Source organism: Triticum urartu, unplaced genomic scaffold, assembly GCF_003073215.2.
Source record: "Triticum urartu cultivar G1812 unplaced genomic scaffold, Tu2.1 TuUngrouped_contig_875, whole genome shotgun sequence".
In the NCBI taxonomy this organism is placed as follows: domain Eukaryota; kingdom Viridiplantae; phylum Streptophyta; class Magnoliopsida; order Poales; family Poaceae; genus Triticum; species Triticum urartu.
The window spans coordinates 2,717-15,381 of record NW_024119730.1 but is presented as its reverse complement, the minus strand read 5'-3'; the positions used below and the strand labels follow the sequence as shown (position 1 = coordinate 15,381).

Sequence of the window (12,665 nt, the reverse complement as noted above, 5' to 3'; positions counted from 1 at the left end):
CGTCCTGATATTTCTTACTCTGTGAATAAGGTATGTCAGTATTTACATGCACCTAGAACAATTCACTGGACTGCAGTCAAAAGGATTTTAAGGTATCTTAAGTTTTCTGAAGGACTTGGACTTCAAATTACCAAGTCTCCATCTTTGCTTGTTACTGCTTACTCTGATGCAGACTGGGCTGGATGTGCTGATGATAGAAGATCCACAGGTGGTTTTGCTGTGTTTCTGGAAACTAATCTTATATCCTGGAGTGCAAGAAAACAGGCTACTGTCTCACGATCAAGTACAAAAGTTGAATATAAAGCTTTGGCAAATGCTACAGCTGAAGTAATGTGGATACAGACTTTGCTCTATGAACTTGGAATCAAAGCTCCACAAGCTGCAAGATTATGGTGTGATAATATTGGCGCGACCTATCTTTCAGCCAATCCTGTTTTTCATGCACGCACTAAACATATTGAAATTGATTTCCACTTTGTCAGAGAAAGGGTAGCTCAAAAACTCTTTGATATTCGGTTTTTACCTACTGGAGATCAACTTGCTGATGGCTTCACAAAACCTCTCACCATGAGGAGATTGGACGAGTTCAAGTAGAATCTTAACCTTGCAAAAGTTTCTTGAGGTTTAGATTGAGGGGGAGTGTTGAAGATGTTGTATAGGGATAGGAAAGGTGTTTAACTTGTATCTCTTTCTATCTCTTTTTCTGCTCTATCTCCTCGAACCTCTTGCACCGAACGTGATCGATCTCCTCGATCTATTCTTGTAAGCCACGACACACATCATATATATACAACCGCGGCCCAAGCAAAGGGTTCAACGCTTCCATCTAGTTTTACAGCTTCTACAGCAGGATGTTCAGTCCGCCGTGCCCGCCCATCTCCGCCAACCAGAGCAGCTTCAACGCGCAGCGCCGCCTTGCTGGCCACGGCCGCTTGGCTGCAACTCGAGCCCAGTCGCTGCGGTCATCGTGCGCAGCGCCGCCTTGCCGGCCACGGCCGCTTGGCTGCAACTCGAGCCCAGTCGCTGCGGTCATCGTGCGCAGCGCAGCCTCGTCGGTCGCGAAGTTCCACAACAACCGAGGTAGCCGAGCAGCGCGACACCCCCGTGAAGGAGACCGCCATGGAGGCCGGGAGGATGGGCTGCGCCACCAGTTTTCCCACAACTTGTCAGCGGCGGCCGGGGTGGCACTTGACGAAGCTGGTGACTGCTGCCGGCATATGGCTCGTGGTCGACAGAGGGGTTGGGGAACGAGGCAAAGAGCTCCTTCCCCGTGTCCCGGTCAATCATGTGGGGAGGGGCATTCTCGAGATTTAACGTGGGACCCACTTGGCAGGGGGCAAAAAATCAAAGTCCAAAATAACAAGTGGCAAAATATCAAAGGCAAAGTAATAAGTGGCAAAAAAAACCCGTGCTCCCGACCCCGGAAACCCCCCCCCCCCCGCCCCCCCCGACCCCGACCCAGCTCTTTTGTCTCGCGCAAACTAGGGTTGAGCGCCGCCGCCGTCTTCCTGGTCGACGGCGAGCTCCCACCTCTCCGCCGGCCGCACCCATCCCCGCTCCCTATCTCTCCACGGGAGCTCGACCCCGTCGCCCTCTCCCTCCGCGGGAGCTCAGCCACAACGACCGTCCGTCGCAGGACACTGGTCCTATCCCATGCCGCCGCCTGGACGCCGCGCGGGAGACTCCCGCGGCCGCCGGGAGCCGGGACGCGTTCCTCCACAACGCCGTGATCCCGGGCTTCGCTGCCTCGGGCCTCCCTGGCAGCGCTCTGGCCGCCTACCGCTCCATGCTGGCCGCCGTCGCGCGCCTGACCGCTTCACCTTCCCCGTCCTCCTCAAGTGCTGCGCGCGCCCAGGCTCCTCGATGATGGCCGCGCCGCCGAGTACCAGGCTCGGCATAACTGTCTGATCGCGTTCTACGCCAGGCTAAACACTGTCTCAGCATTGTCGGGGACGCTAAGACGGTGTTCGACGGAATGCCGGCCAGGGACATCGTCATGTGGAAGTCGATCGTGGACGGATTCGTGTCCACTAGGGCACTAGGCTCTCGCGCCGCTGGCCCTGTACTGCTTCAGGGAGATGCACGAGGTGCGGCATGACAGAGTCGGGATTATCCACCACTCTTGCCGTTTGCTTCCTGAAATAGACGTTGATGCAAGGGCATGGGCTGGAGGAAGACGTCAATGTTGGCACCTCTCTTCTTGACATGTACTGCAAGTGTGGTGCCATTGCTTCTGACGAAGGTGGCCGCGATGATTGAGGAGGTAGAGGGGATGCTCGGCATGCCAATGGAGCATCTCTGACGCGCTCCTTGAGCTGGATTATGGTCTGCACAGAGACATCCACTCCAAGCTCAAGATGCTCTTCAGCTACTTCGACAACCTCCCTCTAGTCTAAAGGATGCCATTTCCGATTTTATCCGTTCCGATCTTTATGGTACTTCCAACACTTGTGTTCTTGGATTTTTTGGATGAAACAACATGGTACCGCAAGTGATGTGGGTGTTTGATGAGTTAGTGGGGGTTCTCATTTGCCAAGCCTAAGTAACAGGCCATTAGTGTGATGTACTAAACAATTTATTGTAGTGGATAGTTCACTCTGGATTACTCCGATTTATCCATTGTCGAACTCATCCTTTCAAAGTACAATTAGTAGAAGTTTATCTCTGTTTTTCCTCTATCTCTGAACTTTATTTTCTAGCTACTTTTTTCTTTGTCTTGACTTAGGATCCTTGTGATGCATTCAAAGATAGTCCATCAGTGAGATGATATTTAGCCAAAACATGTATGAGACAAAGAGTAGGGTTGAGAAGCTTGAGAAATTGTATGCAAACATGGCCTTGCAAAAAGAACCGAAGGTGCGCTTTGCCGCTTTCTATGGCAAATTGAAATTTTCTTGGGTGAAGTCTATAGTATTTTTTGTTACTGAACCATATATGTTATGTTTATTGTGAAAATAATATAACCAGTTCACATTTTGTGAGTAACCAAAATCTCAAGAAATCTAAGTTTGTAATCTTTATATGAACTGGTTAGACTGTTATGAAACGTTGCCCAAGAGTGTGACTATATATGCTTTTCAGATGCTGTGGTTGACAGGAACTGGTTCTCTTCTACAGCCGCAGTGTAGAAAGATGGAACCCAGGAACCCCATGCCGACAGGAGTTATGTCTTCCCCACATCAAAATCCTTTTGGTTACTGTTAGTTGTGTGAGAAGTGTTTCAGATCCTGTCAGTTAGTTCCAGCAGCATGATTGTTTCTAACTCATGGACTGTAAATTGTGGGACTATTGTTTATTTTTGTGACTTAGTAGTATACAATTGGAATGTGAGTCTAGATCAGGGAGTTACTGCCTTGATTTCCTAGGACCGGAGAATTCAGACTGCCTTTTTTTCTTATCTGCAGGTGAAGAAGTCCGGCAAGAATGAGAAGGCCGACATGTCAGAGTTCACGGCGCAGTCGGACTCCATTGGGTTTAAGATAGTTGAGGTCACTGTGGATGGCAACTGCTTCCTCAGATTTTGTTCAAATACTCATCATCTTGACAAAATAGTGGGATTTTGTGGCTTTCTATGCTGTCTTTTAGGTCATATATGACTAATCATTGTAGTCACTGGGGCAATGGATGACCAGCTGGAGGGCGACAAGGAATGACAAATGAAGTACTGGGAGATGGTCGTGCAGTACATCATGGTATGCAGTGAAACCCCTTTTTTGTGTAGCAAGTTACTCGCGAATTGTAAATCCCAGTTAGGATTTCATCGAGCATATGTTTGACTAATTAGGCGTGTTGCGAATTGTTGATGGTGCAGGTTGCCCATGGGCTATGGCGCTTGCTAATAATCCTTGCCGTGTGCAAGTTGCAGAAACACTGCAAGGAGTTTGAGCCATTCATCGAGAATGAGATGTTATTGAATACTGTGACCGATGAAGAATGGAGTTGCATCAGGCTTCTCTTGTCACGAGAAGAAACGTTTGCATTCACATGGTAATTTTCTGTACAACGATTTCCTTTCTGTACTAGAGGCAGGGTGCCAAGCCTGCTTGCTCCCGGTACATTGTGACACGAAGCGCCGTGAGGAGGGAGGTGCTGAATACAGCTCGTTGACGAACACCAACCGCGGCTGCGCCACTATCGGGTGCTAGATCTTCCACAAGCAGGACCACAATTGCCGTTGCAGTATGCTGCTGCCAAGCCAGGCATACCAACCCCTGTTACTGCTGACAAGCGGGCGTACAACCTCCTTTCTGTAGGCCACGCGACCGCATGCTCGTGATCCCCCTCCTCACACACACACAGAAACCATTTTGCAGACAACTGTCAAATTGATTCTTCAAGGTCGGCCAGAGGAACTTTTATCGCTGCTTCTTATGCCTTGCAAAAATATGTAAGCAAGCACATGGAATTGTACTGTACCATTTTAGCTCGCAGTGTTTCAGGGTACCATTGTCCTTAAGGAAATGTTGATGAGTAGATATATCAACTTGCCAGACATGTGTAAATAACTTCCCAACTTTTTGACACGACAGAAGTATGACTGGTATATGTGTCTGATCTGATACCCACACACCTGCCCAACATCACTATAAATGATAAAATGTAGGTAGGTAGGTAAAGTCTTGTAGCTAATAGGAGTTATATCCATGAGTGTTTGGCTCATGTTGTAGTGATATGGCGATTCTGTAGTACAAAGTACAAACAACATATTGTTTAGTGTTGGAACTGTCACACAATCATTAACCCACTTACTGGAAACCAACTTGTGTACAGTCTCACCAACTTACTCTAAAAGACAAACTGATGGATGCAGGTTGGGCTTGATCTGAGAAGAGCTCTTGGCTCCCACCTATTACCGTCCACTACTGCATGAGTATATAAATTGCTGCATTTAACTAACACCAGGGTAAGCGTATATACTAAGTCGGTCAAGGATCTTTCCAGTGTGCATGGCTGCATGCCTCAAGATATGCCTAGGGGACCATACAAAAGTATGCCGTGCCTGATCTCACAGTGTCAAGCTAACACTATCCACTAGTAGTGGGAAACTTAACAGTGGGTTCACTTTGATTGCCTATGGCACTGCAGCTCACCCTTATTTTGTCACTGGAGATATCTATACGCTCAGGATAGGCACCACAATCGAGACAATAGTTCAGATACTTGAGCACTCCCTTTGTTTCACTGTAACCATTACATGATTCAAGCATCTTCTTTTCTTAACAATTGTCCATGGAGATAATCATGAGTGTAATCAAATGCAATGTTTCCACTCTCTATTTCTACTTTTAGTGTTTTGGAAGAGCTTAAGTGGTCGTAGCAAGTCATTTTATAGGGGCATGTATCGGTCATTTCTCTTAGGTTAGTACTTCTTGGTCAGTGGGCATGGTGGGATGATGACAAATATAGGGAGGTGAATTTGAATATTACTTTTCAGCTAACCTTTATAATCATTGATATGATCTCTATGAAATAAAGCATCAGATAGAAGTTTTTATAATTAAGTAAAAAGTAAAAGAGTAGTAGTAACTAAATAGTTGTAGGGTTTAACCTTCAAATTTTAAGAAGATGGAAACCCTAAGGAAAGGTCTACTTTGGTGCCTTAACTATTATTGTCTCAGTTTAATTTGCACCGCAGACTCCAAAACCATCTAATGTGCACCCTCAGATATGAACCCTTTCTGATTATATCCCAGGGAAGTATTTGTGCATGGTTTGATGTGGTGTGGCATTCATGTCAAAGTATTTTGCCACCTCATTCCCTGTTAGGTGGTTTTGTGTGACATGGCATCCATGTCAAGCTAGGAACACCAGGAACAAACAGAAGCAGACTGAGGTGGGGGTGGGAGAAAAACAGAGGTTCCATTTTCCCCCAATATTTAATATGTGGGGTCTACTGCTCAGTGGAGAAAGACTTATTGCCAGCCATGCCAAGTAACGCTTGTGAAGCCAAATTTGGAACATCCCGATTATAAGGAAAAGGCGACAAACTAGTGTGAACTGTACGCAATGACCTTTGTAATTTTGCGCTGAGCAATAGCTGTCACTGGCGTTACAACCTTTTGCTATATAATAGTCACATCCATCTCCTTTTGGGACACCGGTCCGGAAGGAAGCCATAGTTCGAAGCTTCGAACCCGGTTGTGATGGAGGTGGTCTTTGATGGAGGAGGAGGTGCTGGCGGTGCCAACAACTGGAGGTCCCAAATCAGGGAAGAGTTTCGCAAGTCTCGTATCTCAGAACTGTGAGCCATCTCTATCCCCCCCCCCCCCCCTTGCCTCCCCCTGTTCGTTTGATTTGCTAGTTGTTCGCTATTTCTGTAATTTTGGTTTCTACATGCTACTGAGCGTGATAGATCATAGATGTATGTGGATGTGATGGGTTCAGGTTGCTCACTCGGCTCATATCATATATATTATTACGCTATTTTGGGTGTTACTGTTTGAACTTGAAAGTGCACGAGATGTATCACATATCTCATTACTTTTTAATGTTATCTGTACAGATCAGAGGCTCTGATGCAAGCACTGTCGCCAGACGAGCCCGAGACATTGACTGATCTTCTGAATGTTGCTGTCAGATTAGAGAGAATGATTTTCATAGTAGCTGTTAGCGAGGTATATTCCATTTCTGTAACATTTCATTGACTTTTTACGGATCTTGATATGCTGATCGGTATGTTAAAGCTTAGAACAGGAGTACTTCCGGCTACTAGTCTATGAAAGTCTCAAGCTCAGCAGCTTATCATATGATCTGGGCTTCACAGCTTATCCAGGGAAATCTCGGATACCAATAGAGTATACTAGGGGCATAACTACCACGAACCAATGGCGATGAGGCATTCTCAGCCTAGTTGGCGGCTTTGGTCCGGGAAGGTCCTGAGGGACACCACACTTGATTGATATTGATGGTTGTGGCAATAATGGAACAACTGCACCTTCAGTGGTTCCCAGCCATTCATCCTCCAGTGCAGACTATCAACGACGATGCATAGGCATGGAGTAGACTGGGGGTGAAAGGGGCGTGCATAGTCCTCCCTGGGGTTTAGTGTGTGCGTGCTACCGCTTGGACGAGCGATCATGTGTGCATTTGTGTGCGCTGATTGTTCTTTATCAACCCTACATAGCAATGAAATGATACACAAGCCTTTTGCATTTATACGAAAAATATTTTGAGTACTCGCCATAAGTACAGCTCATTCTTCAGTCAACTATCATTCCATTATGTCTTGTGAATCATAGTATTTAGTATGTTTGCTGCATACCTTGTGAGTACTGGTATTGTATTTCACAGGATGGGAGGAAGGTTTATTTCTTTTAATGTTCTTTTCCCCTGAGCTTTTGAAGGAATGTCTATTTAGACTTCAAGCTAAAAGATTTGGTGTGTTTTTTTATTCTCAGGTTGATTATAATTATAAGCTGTATACGAGATTGGATCATTTAGAGGATGATCATTTTGAGGACATATCATCAGATAATCATTTTGAGGACATTTCATCAGATGATCATTTTGAGGACATCTCATCGGATGATCATTTTGAGGAAATTTCATCAGATTATCAAATGCTTGAACCCTCAACTGCGACGCTTCTGCGAGGAATTTTTAGTGATCCACAGAATCAAAGCATTCAGGTACAGAGCAACCTCCAGAGGGTGCTATCTGGTGATAATACAAAAGCAACAGGTATGCCCCTTCATGATTTTAGTTGTTGTCATTAGGTCCTTCAAATGCGTTTAAAAAAGGATATTTGTTTCTTGGAGTTGCATGTCGCATCATTCATGCAGCTAATAGCAAACTTGTGATTCACGTCTAATCTACCCTTTTGTTTGACAAGCACCTATAGGAAATGAAGAGAAGCCTTGCTGTGATGACAATGATAGGATTAGCGTCCTTCATGAGAGCATACTCCATTGTATCATGTCCTTCATGCCAGCACAGGACGTTGTACGCACAAGCATGCTATTCCGAAGATCGCCCCCATTATGGACTTCAGCGCCATGCCTTGATATCGATATTGATCACTTTGATATGGACAGAGTAAAGTTCAACAAGTTTGCAAAAAGTTTGTTTGAGCGGCGGGGTAATGCTAATACATTGGACAAACTCCGCCTTCACTCTTTTGCAATTGATGCAGCCAAGTATTGGATCGGTGATGCTATCAGACTTCATGAAGTTAAATCGATTGATTTCACTGAAAATACAAGATGGGAAGCTTTTTACTTAGATCCTAAAGCTATCAACTTTAGCTCTAAATATCTGCGAACTGTGAAGCTCACTAATGTTATAATAGTCGCATCTGTCTTTGATCAGCTCAGCCGTGAATGCACGTCTTTGGAAAATCTGCAGTTGGCAGACAGCACTCTTTATTGTCCTGAGATTTCATCAAGTTCATTGAAGACTCTGGAAATAATAAACTGCTTAGTTTTGAATCATCTTCTGATTCGTACTGGCAAGCTGGTCTCGCTATGCTTCAAGGACACTCGATGCAGGTGCACTCCAAAATACATAGTTCGAACTACATCAGCAGTAATCCTATGTGATCTTTCAAACGCCAAGAGCATAGAACTGCCAACACCAGTGAGACATGTATGGGTGCTTCTTAATTTTTGTACATGTCTGAAATATTTGTTTCTTTAGAATCTGTTCTTATTTTGTTTGACATATGTGAAGGTCGCATTCGATAGAATGACTCCAAGGTGCTCAATGTTCATCAGTCTGACAAGTCTCATTCTTGGTGAATGGTGTCTTTCCAACAAATTTGCTCCTCTAGCTTGCTTCCTCGAGCACTCTCCTATGCTTGAGAATCTTGATCTGAAGCTCAAGGTGGTTGAAGACACTCAGTGTTTGTCCTTGTCTATTTTCTTCGCTGAAGACAGGAATTCCTATTAACATGTTCTACTCTTATATAAAATTTCAGTTTGACTGTGAAGAGCAAAAGCAGCCGCTTCAAATGGCTGAGGGAATATCATTCCAAGCCAAAAGCCTTAAGAAGGTAACGATCCACTGCGCCGAAGAGGAGGACAGGCTTACCGTGTTGAAGGCTATACTGCTTGCCAATGCAAGATGTGTCAAGCACATCGATGTCAAGACGTACTAGGATGCTGCGCCAAGCGTTCTTCTGCATATGGAATGCATCTTTGCATAGGGCTTTCGCTGTGTGACATGTGTGAGACCCGATGTAGCTAGAGATTTGGTTGTTGAATGTTGTGTTACATGGACCTGTAAACATTTACCGCTGTAAGACTTGTGGGAAACTTGCTTGCTACCATTTATCTAGGTTGATCGATGAACATTACAGCTCATATGATATGTTCCTTTTGTTTTTGTGTTGGGGAAGATTTATTATGTTAGCTGAACTGCAGGGTTGCAGGGTGTTCGTGTTGCAGTTGGAGGAATGTGAGGAATGTGGTTAAGCCAAACCTTTGCTGGCTGTGCATCAGGTAGATGCTTTCCTACAGTTGCCAACTGCCATGATCGCCTCTTGCCTCATAGAGCAGATCTCGGAATCTTTTTTACAAGGTAATGTGAGTCCTCAGTCGTAAGATGTATGTTGCCAGTATCTTGGAATCTGAGTGCACTGACGGCTTATGGGCCTTTGGATGAGAAAGGGAGGGACATGATTTTGCTACAAGGTATCCGATGGAACATTTACAACCTTGCACTTGATCAGAATCAACCTATCAATCAGCCAAGGACCAAGATCGACACACGCATACACACGAAATTATGACAAAGAAGTTTAAAATGCAGTTTCCGCCGGGTTACCAGGCTGGCTGGTGCTATTTCACCTGTGAGCTGGTTGTTCGACAGATCAAGAATTTGCAGGTTTGTGAGGTTGCAGATTTCTTGTGGTATTTCACCAGTTAAGCTATTGGAGCTTAAATTCAGGATGTCGAGCATTTGTAGCTGACCAATCTCAGGGGGAATTACACCAGTAAAATTATTGTTGTCCAGACACAATTTGCTGGGAAAAGCACCGACCGTCCGGTATTGACGTGATGGCGTCCAAAATACAGGCAACTCAAGGAACCTTGTGTCCAACTTGGCAGCATTTCTCTCTGATAGTAACATTGGCATCTTTGTCAATGCAGCTGGTATATCCCCTGTAAGTTTGTTGCTTGATATATCTAGAAAGAACAGGAAGCCCAGTTCATCAATCCAAGATTGTATTTGTCCAGTGAGTTGATTTAATGATAAATCTAGCATCTCCAATTTTGCAAGCTTTGATATCCAAAGAGGTATTTGTCCGGTCAATGGGCAATCATCTATCGTCAATACCTGAAGATTCTCAAAACCATCAAATGTTTCATCATGTGGTATGGTCTCACCCTTGAAATTGGTTCCCATCATCAGGGAGGTCAGATCCTTGCATCTCTTGAGCATCTGAAGTGTATTTGTGATATTTGTAAAAGAGTTGCCGGTAATTGAGAAGGAGAGGGACCTGAGATTTCCAATGCTTTGGTGAGAACTGGCCATGAAATTTATTGAAAGCCAGGCGTAACGCAACTAGGTAGACTGAGATTTATTGGTAGACTGCCTTCGAGCGAATTATGGGACAGGTTTAGGTGCAACAAGCCTGTAAGATTGACGAGGGATGGCGAGATGCCCCCTTTAAGACCTCTGGCGGCCAGCAAGACATCTGTGACTGTCCCATCGCTGCTGCAGATGATGCCTTCCCATTTGCAGCAGTCTGTACCATTCACCCATGAATCGTTGAGATCACCGTTGCCATCTGGCATGAGCCCATCTAGGAAGTTGATGAGAGAGCTACTCTCCTGCTCCGTGCAGAAGCTGGTAGGAGAGGCAAAGAAGAGTAGGAGGCGAGCAGCAAGTCCAAGGAAAGGCATGGATAAACTTTTCTGTTTCTGGGCGAGGAAGGGTGTTCTCATGAATCTCGCCTGAAAACCATCTGGCTAGTTGTACTGCTCTGAACAATACTAAAAGCCGCCTGAGATTTTTAGTACTGAAGCCATGAGGAAAACAGGAATCGGATGATGGTGTGGTACTCAATGGCTCGGCGCCTTATGTAAACTGGATGAACATGTGCAAATAGGTAGCTAAGATTTCCTCTTGTTTTGAGGAAAGCTATACTTTTGGAAGCTGAAGACTGAAGAGGAGCAGTGACTTAGTCTGAAGCCGTGCAAATGGATGCAATCAACTAATTTGAAATTTCTGCAAGTAGTTGAAACTGGGTGTGTACTGCAAATGATAAAATTATAAGTCAACTCTTGAGAGAAGGGTACCTACAAGAATACGCGGGTTGCTGGGTAAGTATGGTTGGTCATGTTGTATTTATTTTATCCTACCACCAGTATGTATTGAAGTACAAGTTTCTCTGCTGTTATAGCAGTCACTGTCAGAAAATAAACAATTTTGGCCATTTTGATTGGAACCATATGTGGAGAGAGCCCTGGTGATATGGACACACTTCAATCTGGGAATGGGGCGGGTTGAACTGGATGTTTTGGTGTGGGTACATGGTCTCGTTTGGATGGGCTGAAATGGTTGCTAAATTTATAATGGGCTGGAGCGGGGTGGACCGAGAAGTTAAGTGGACTGAATCGGGGCGGTTTGGTTTGAGGAGAAAAAAAAAGGAAAATGGATTGAAACCGTGGGTTCAACCTGCACCAGGCCCACTCGACCACACGATGCTCCACCACCCGAAGGGTTCCAAAGTTCGATGGACGTTGGAACTCCGCCCCGACAATAGAAGTAGTGCGCTTGCTTCTGCGATGTTAACGGGTAAGGGAGGCAATTGAGATTGTGGAGTTCAGAAACTGTCTCTGCCCACGATGCTATATCTTTCATTAATCCTATGATAAACATGTCTTATCTCTAATTGCATAAGTAACTGGAAAACAAACCAGCATGGCCAGCAGTTATTTCACCTTTAAGGCTGTCTCTTATCTGAAACCTTAGTGATATCAACTGAATGTACGCGTCAAAAAAAAAAATCAACTGAATGTGTGTACTTTACAACTTTATCCTATATGAACTCTTGAGCTGTTGATCTTTTAATGCTTCTATTCTTTTGCTTGGATTGGATGGTTCATTTTTGTAATGTCTCATCTCTAGAATAATATTTGGACTTGCATCTGTGTGACTAAATGACTTCCTGTCTTTTCACATGCAGGAACAATGAATGCTAGATGAAAACGAGCATCCAAAACATCAAATGAGTGAATGCTAGACTTGAAGGACTGGCCATAGTGGTACCTGTAGTCTGTTGACTTCTTGAGCATGGTGAGATGATATTATTGTCCAAAACTCCAAGTGGAGCTCCTCCAGTCTCCCGAGCTGACCTACAAAACCGGCGATCCTGCCGCAAGCTGAAATTCTCCTATAAAGTTGCTGTGCCAGGCTCTGACTGTTGAGTTAAACCTTGTCTCGGGTAACTTCCATGCAGCGGCAGCAGTGGAAATTACTTAGCCTAGAAGTAAAATGGTACAGTTGCATGTCGGCAGTAGTAACTTAGCTACGAAGTGAAAACAGCAGCAGCATAGCCGTACACAGCTGCAGGTCGGCAAGTCGGTAAGAAGCCGTAGCTTACTAGTTAAGGTAAGTCTGTGACGTAAGTGCTTAGCTAAGAGCTAGCAGATATTTTAGCCCATAGTCGGTTTGTAAGCACTATATAAGAGGCTGCACCCCACCCGGTTGTAGCATTCCAT

General features: G+C 44.9%; 2 protein-coding genes across 9 annotated transcripts; one reads left to right on the top strand and one right to left on the bottom strand.

The window, feature by feature from the left end:
- Positions 1-1,437: 1,437 nt before the first annotated feature.
- Positions 1,438-9,299, top strand: LOC125531997. 8 transcript variants are annotated; one of them, XM_048696182.1, is made up of 9 exons: positions 1,438-2,435; positions 3,405-3,488; positions 3,586-3,692; positions 3,812-6,241; positions 6,503-6,614; positions 7,398-7,680; positions 7,832-8,583; positions 8,668-8,820; positions 8,915-9,299. In XM_048696182.1, exons 4-9 carry the CDS (start codon positions 6,144-6,146, stop codon positions 9,092-9,094), a joined length of 1,578 nt encoding a protein of 525 aa, XP_048552139.1. In that variant the 5' UTR covers positions 1,438-2,435; positions 3,405-3,488; positions 3,586-3,692; positions 3,812-6,143; the 3' UTR covers positions 9,095-9,299. The 8 variants fall into 8 exon arrangements, with proteins under 8 accessions (XP_048552139.1, XP_048552137.1, XP_048552138.1 ...); XM_048696180.1 differs by having other exon boundaries at positions 3,405-3,692; XM_048696181.1 differs by having other exon boundaries at positions 3,082-3,692.
- Positions 9,300-9,401: 102 nt separating this feature from the next.
- LOC125531999 (receptor-like protein 2) lies at positions 9,402-11,280 on the bottom strand. Its single transcript, XM_048696185.1, has one exon. The coding sequence runs from the start codon at positions 10,471-10,473 to the stop codon at positions 9,682-9,684; it is 792 nt and encodes a 263-aa protein (XP_048552142.1). The 5' UTR covers positions 10,474-11,280; the 3' UTR covers positions 9,402-9,681.
- Positions 11,281-12,665: the final 1,385 nt, after the last annotated feature.

Bases quoted from the DNA above. Each gene is read 5' to 3' on its own strand.
- LOC125531997 (XM_048696182.1), top strand. From the start codon at position 6,144: ATGGAGGTGGTCTTTGATGGAGGAGGAGGTGCTGGCGGTGCCAACAAC. The intron at 6,615-7,397 runs GTATATTCCATT...TTTTATTCTCAG, and splicing joins TCATAGTAGCTGTTAGCGAG to GTTGATTATAATTATAAGCT. The intron at 7,681-7,831 runs GTATGCCCCTTC...TTGTTTGACAAG, and splicing joins TGATAATACAAAAGCAACAG to CACCTATAGGAAATGAAGAG.
- LOC125531999 (XM_048696185.1), bottom strand. From the start codon at position 10,473: ATGGCCAGTTCTCACCAAAGCATTGGAAATCTCAGGTCCCTCTCCTTC.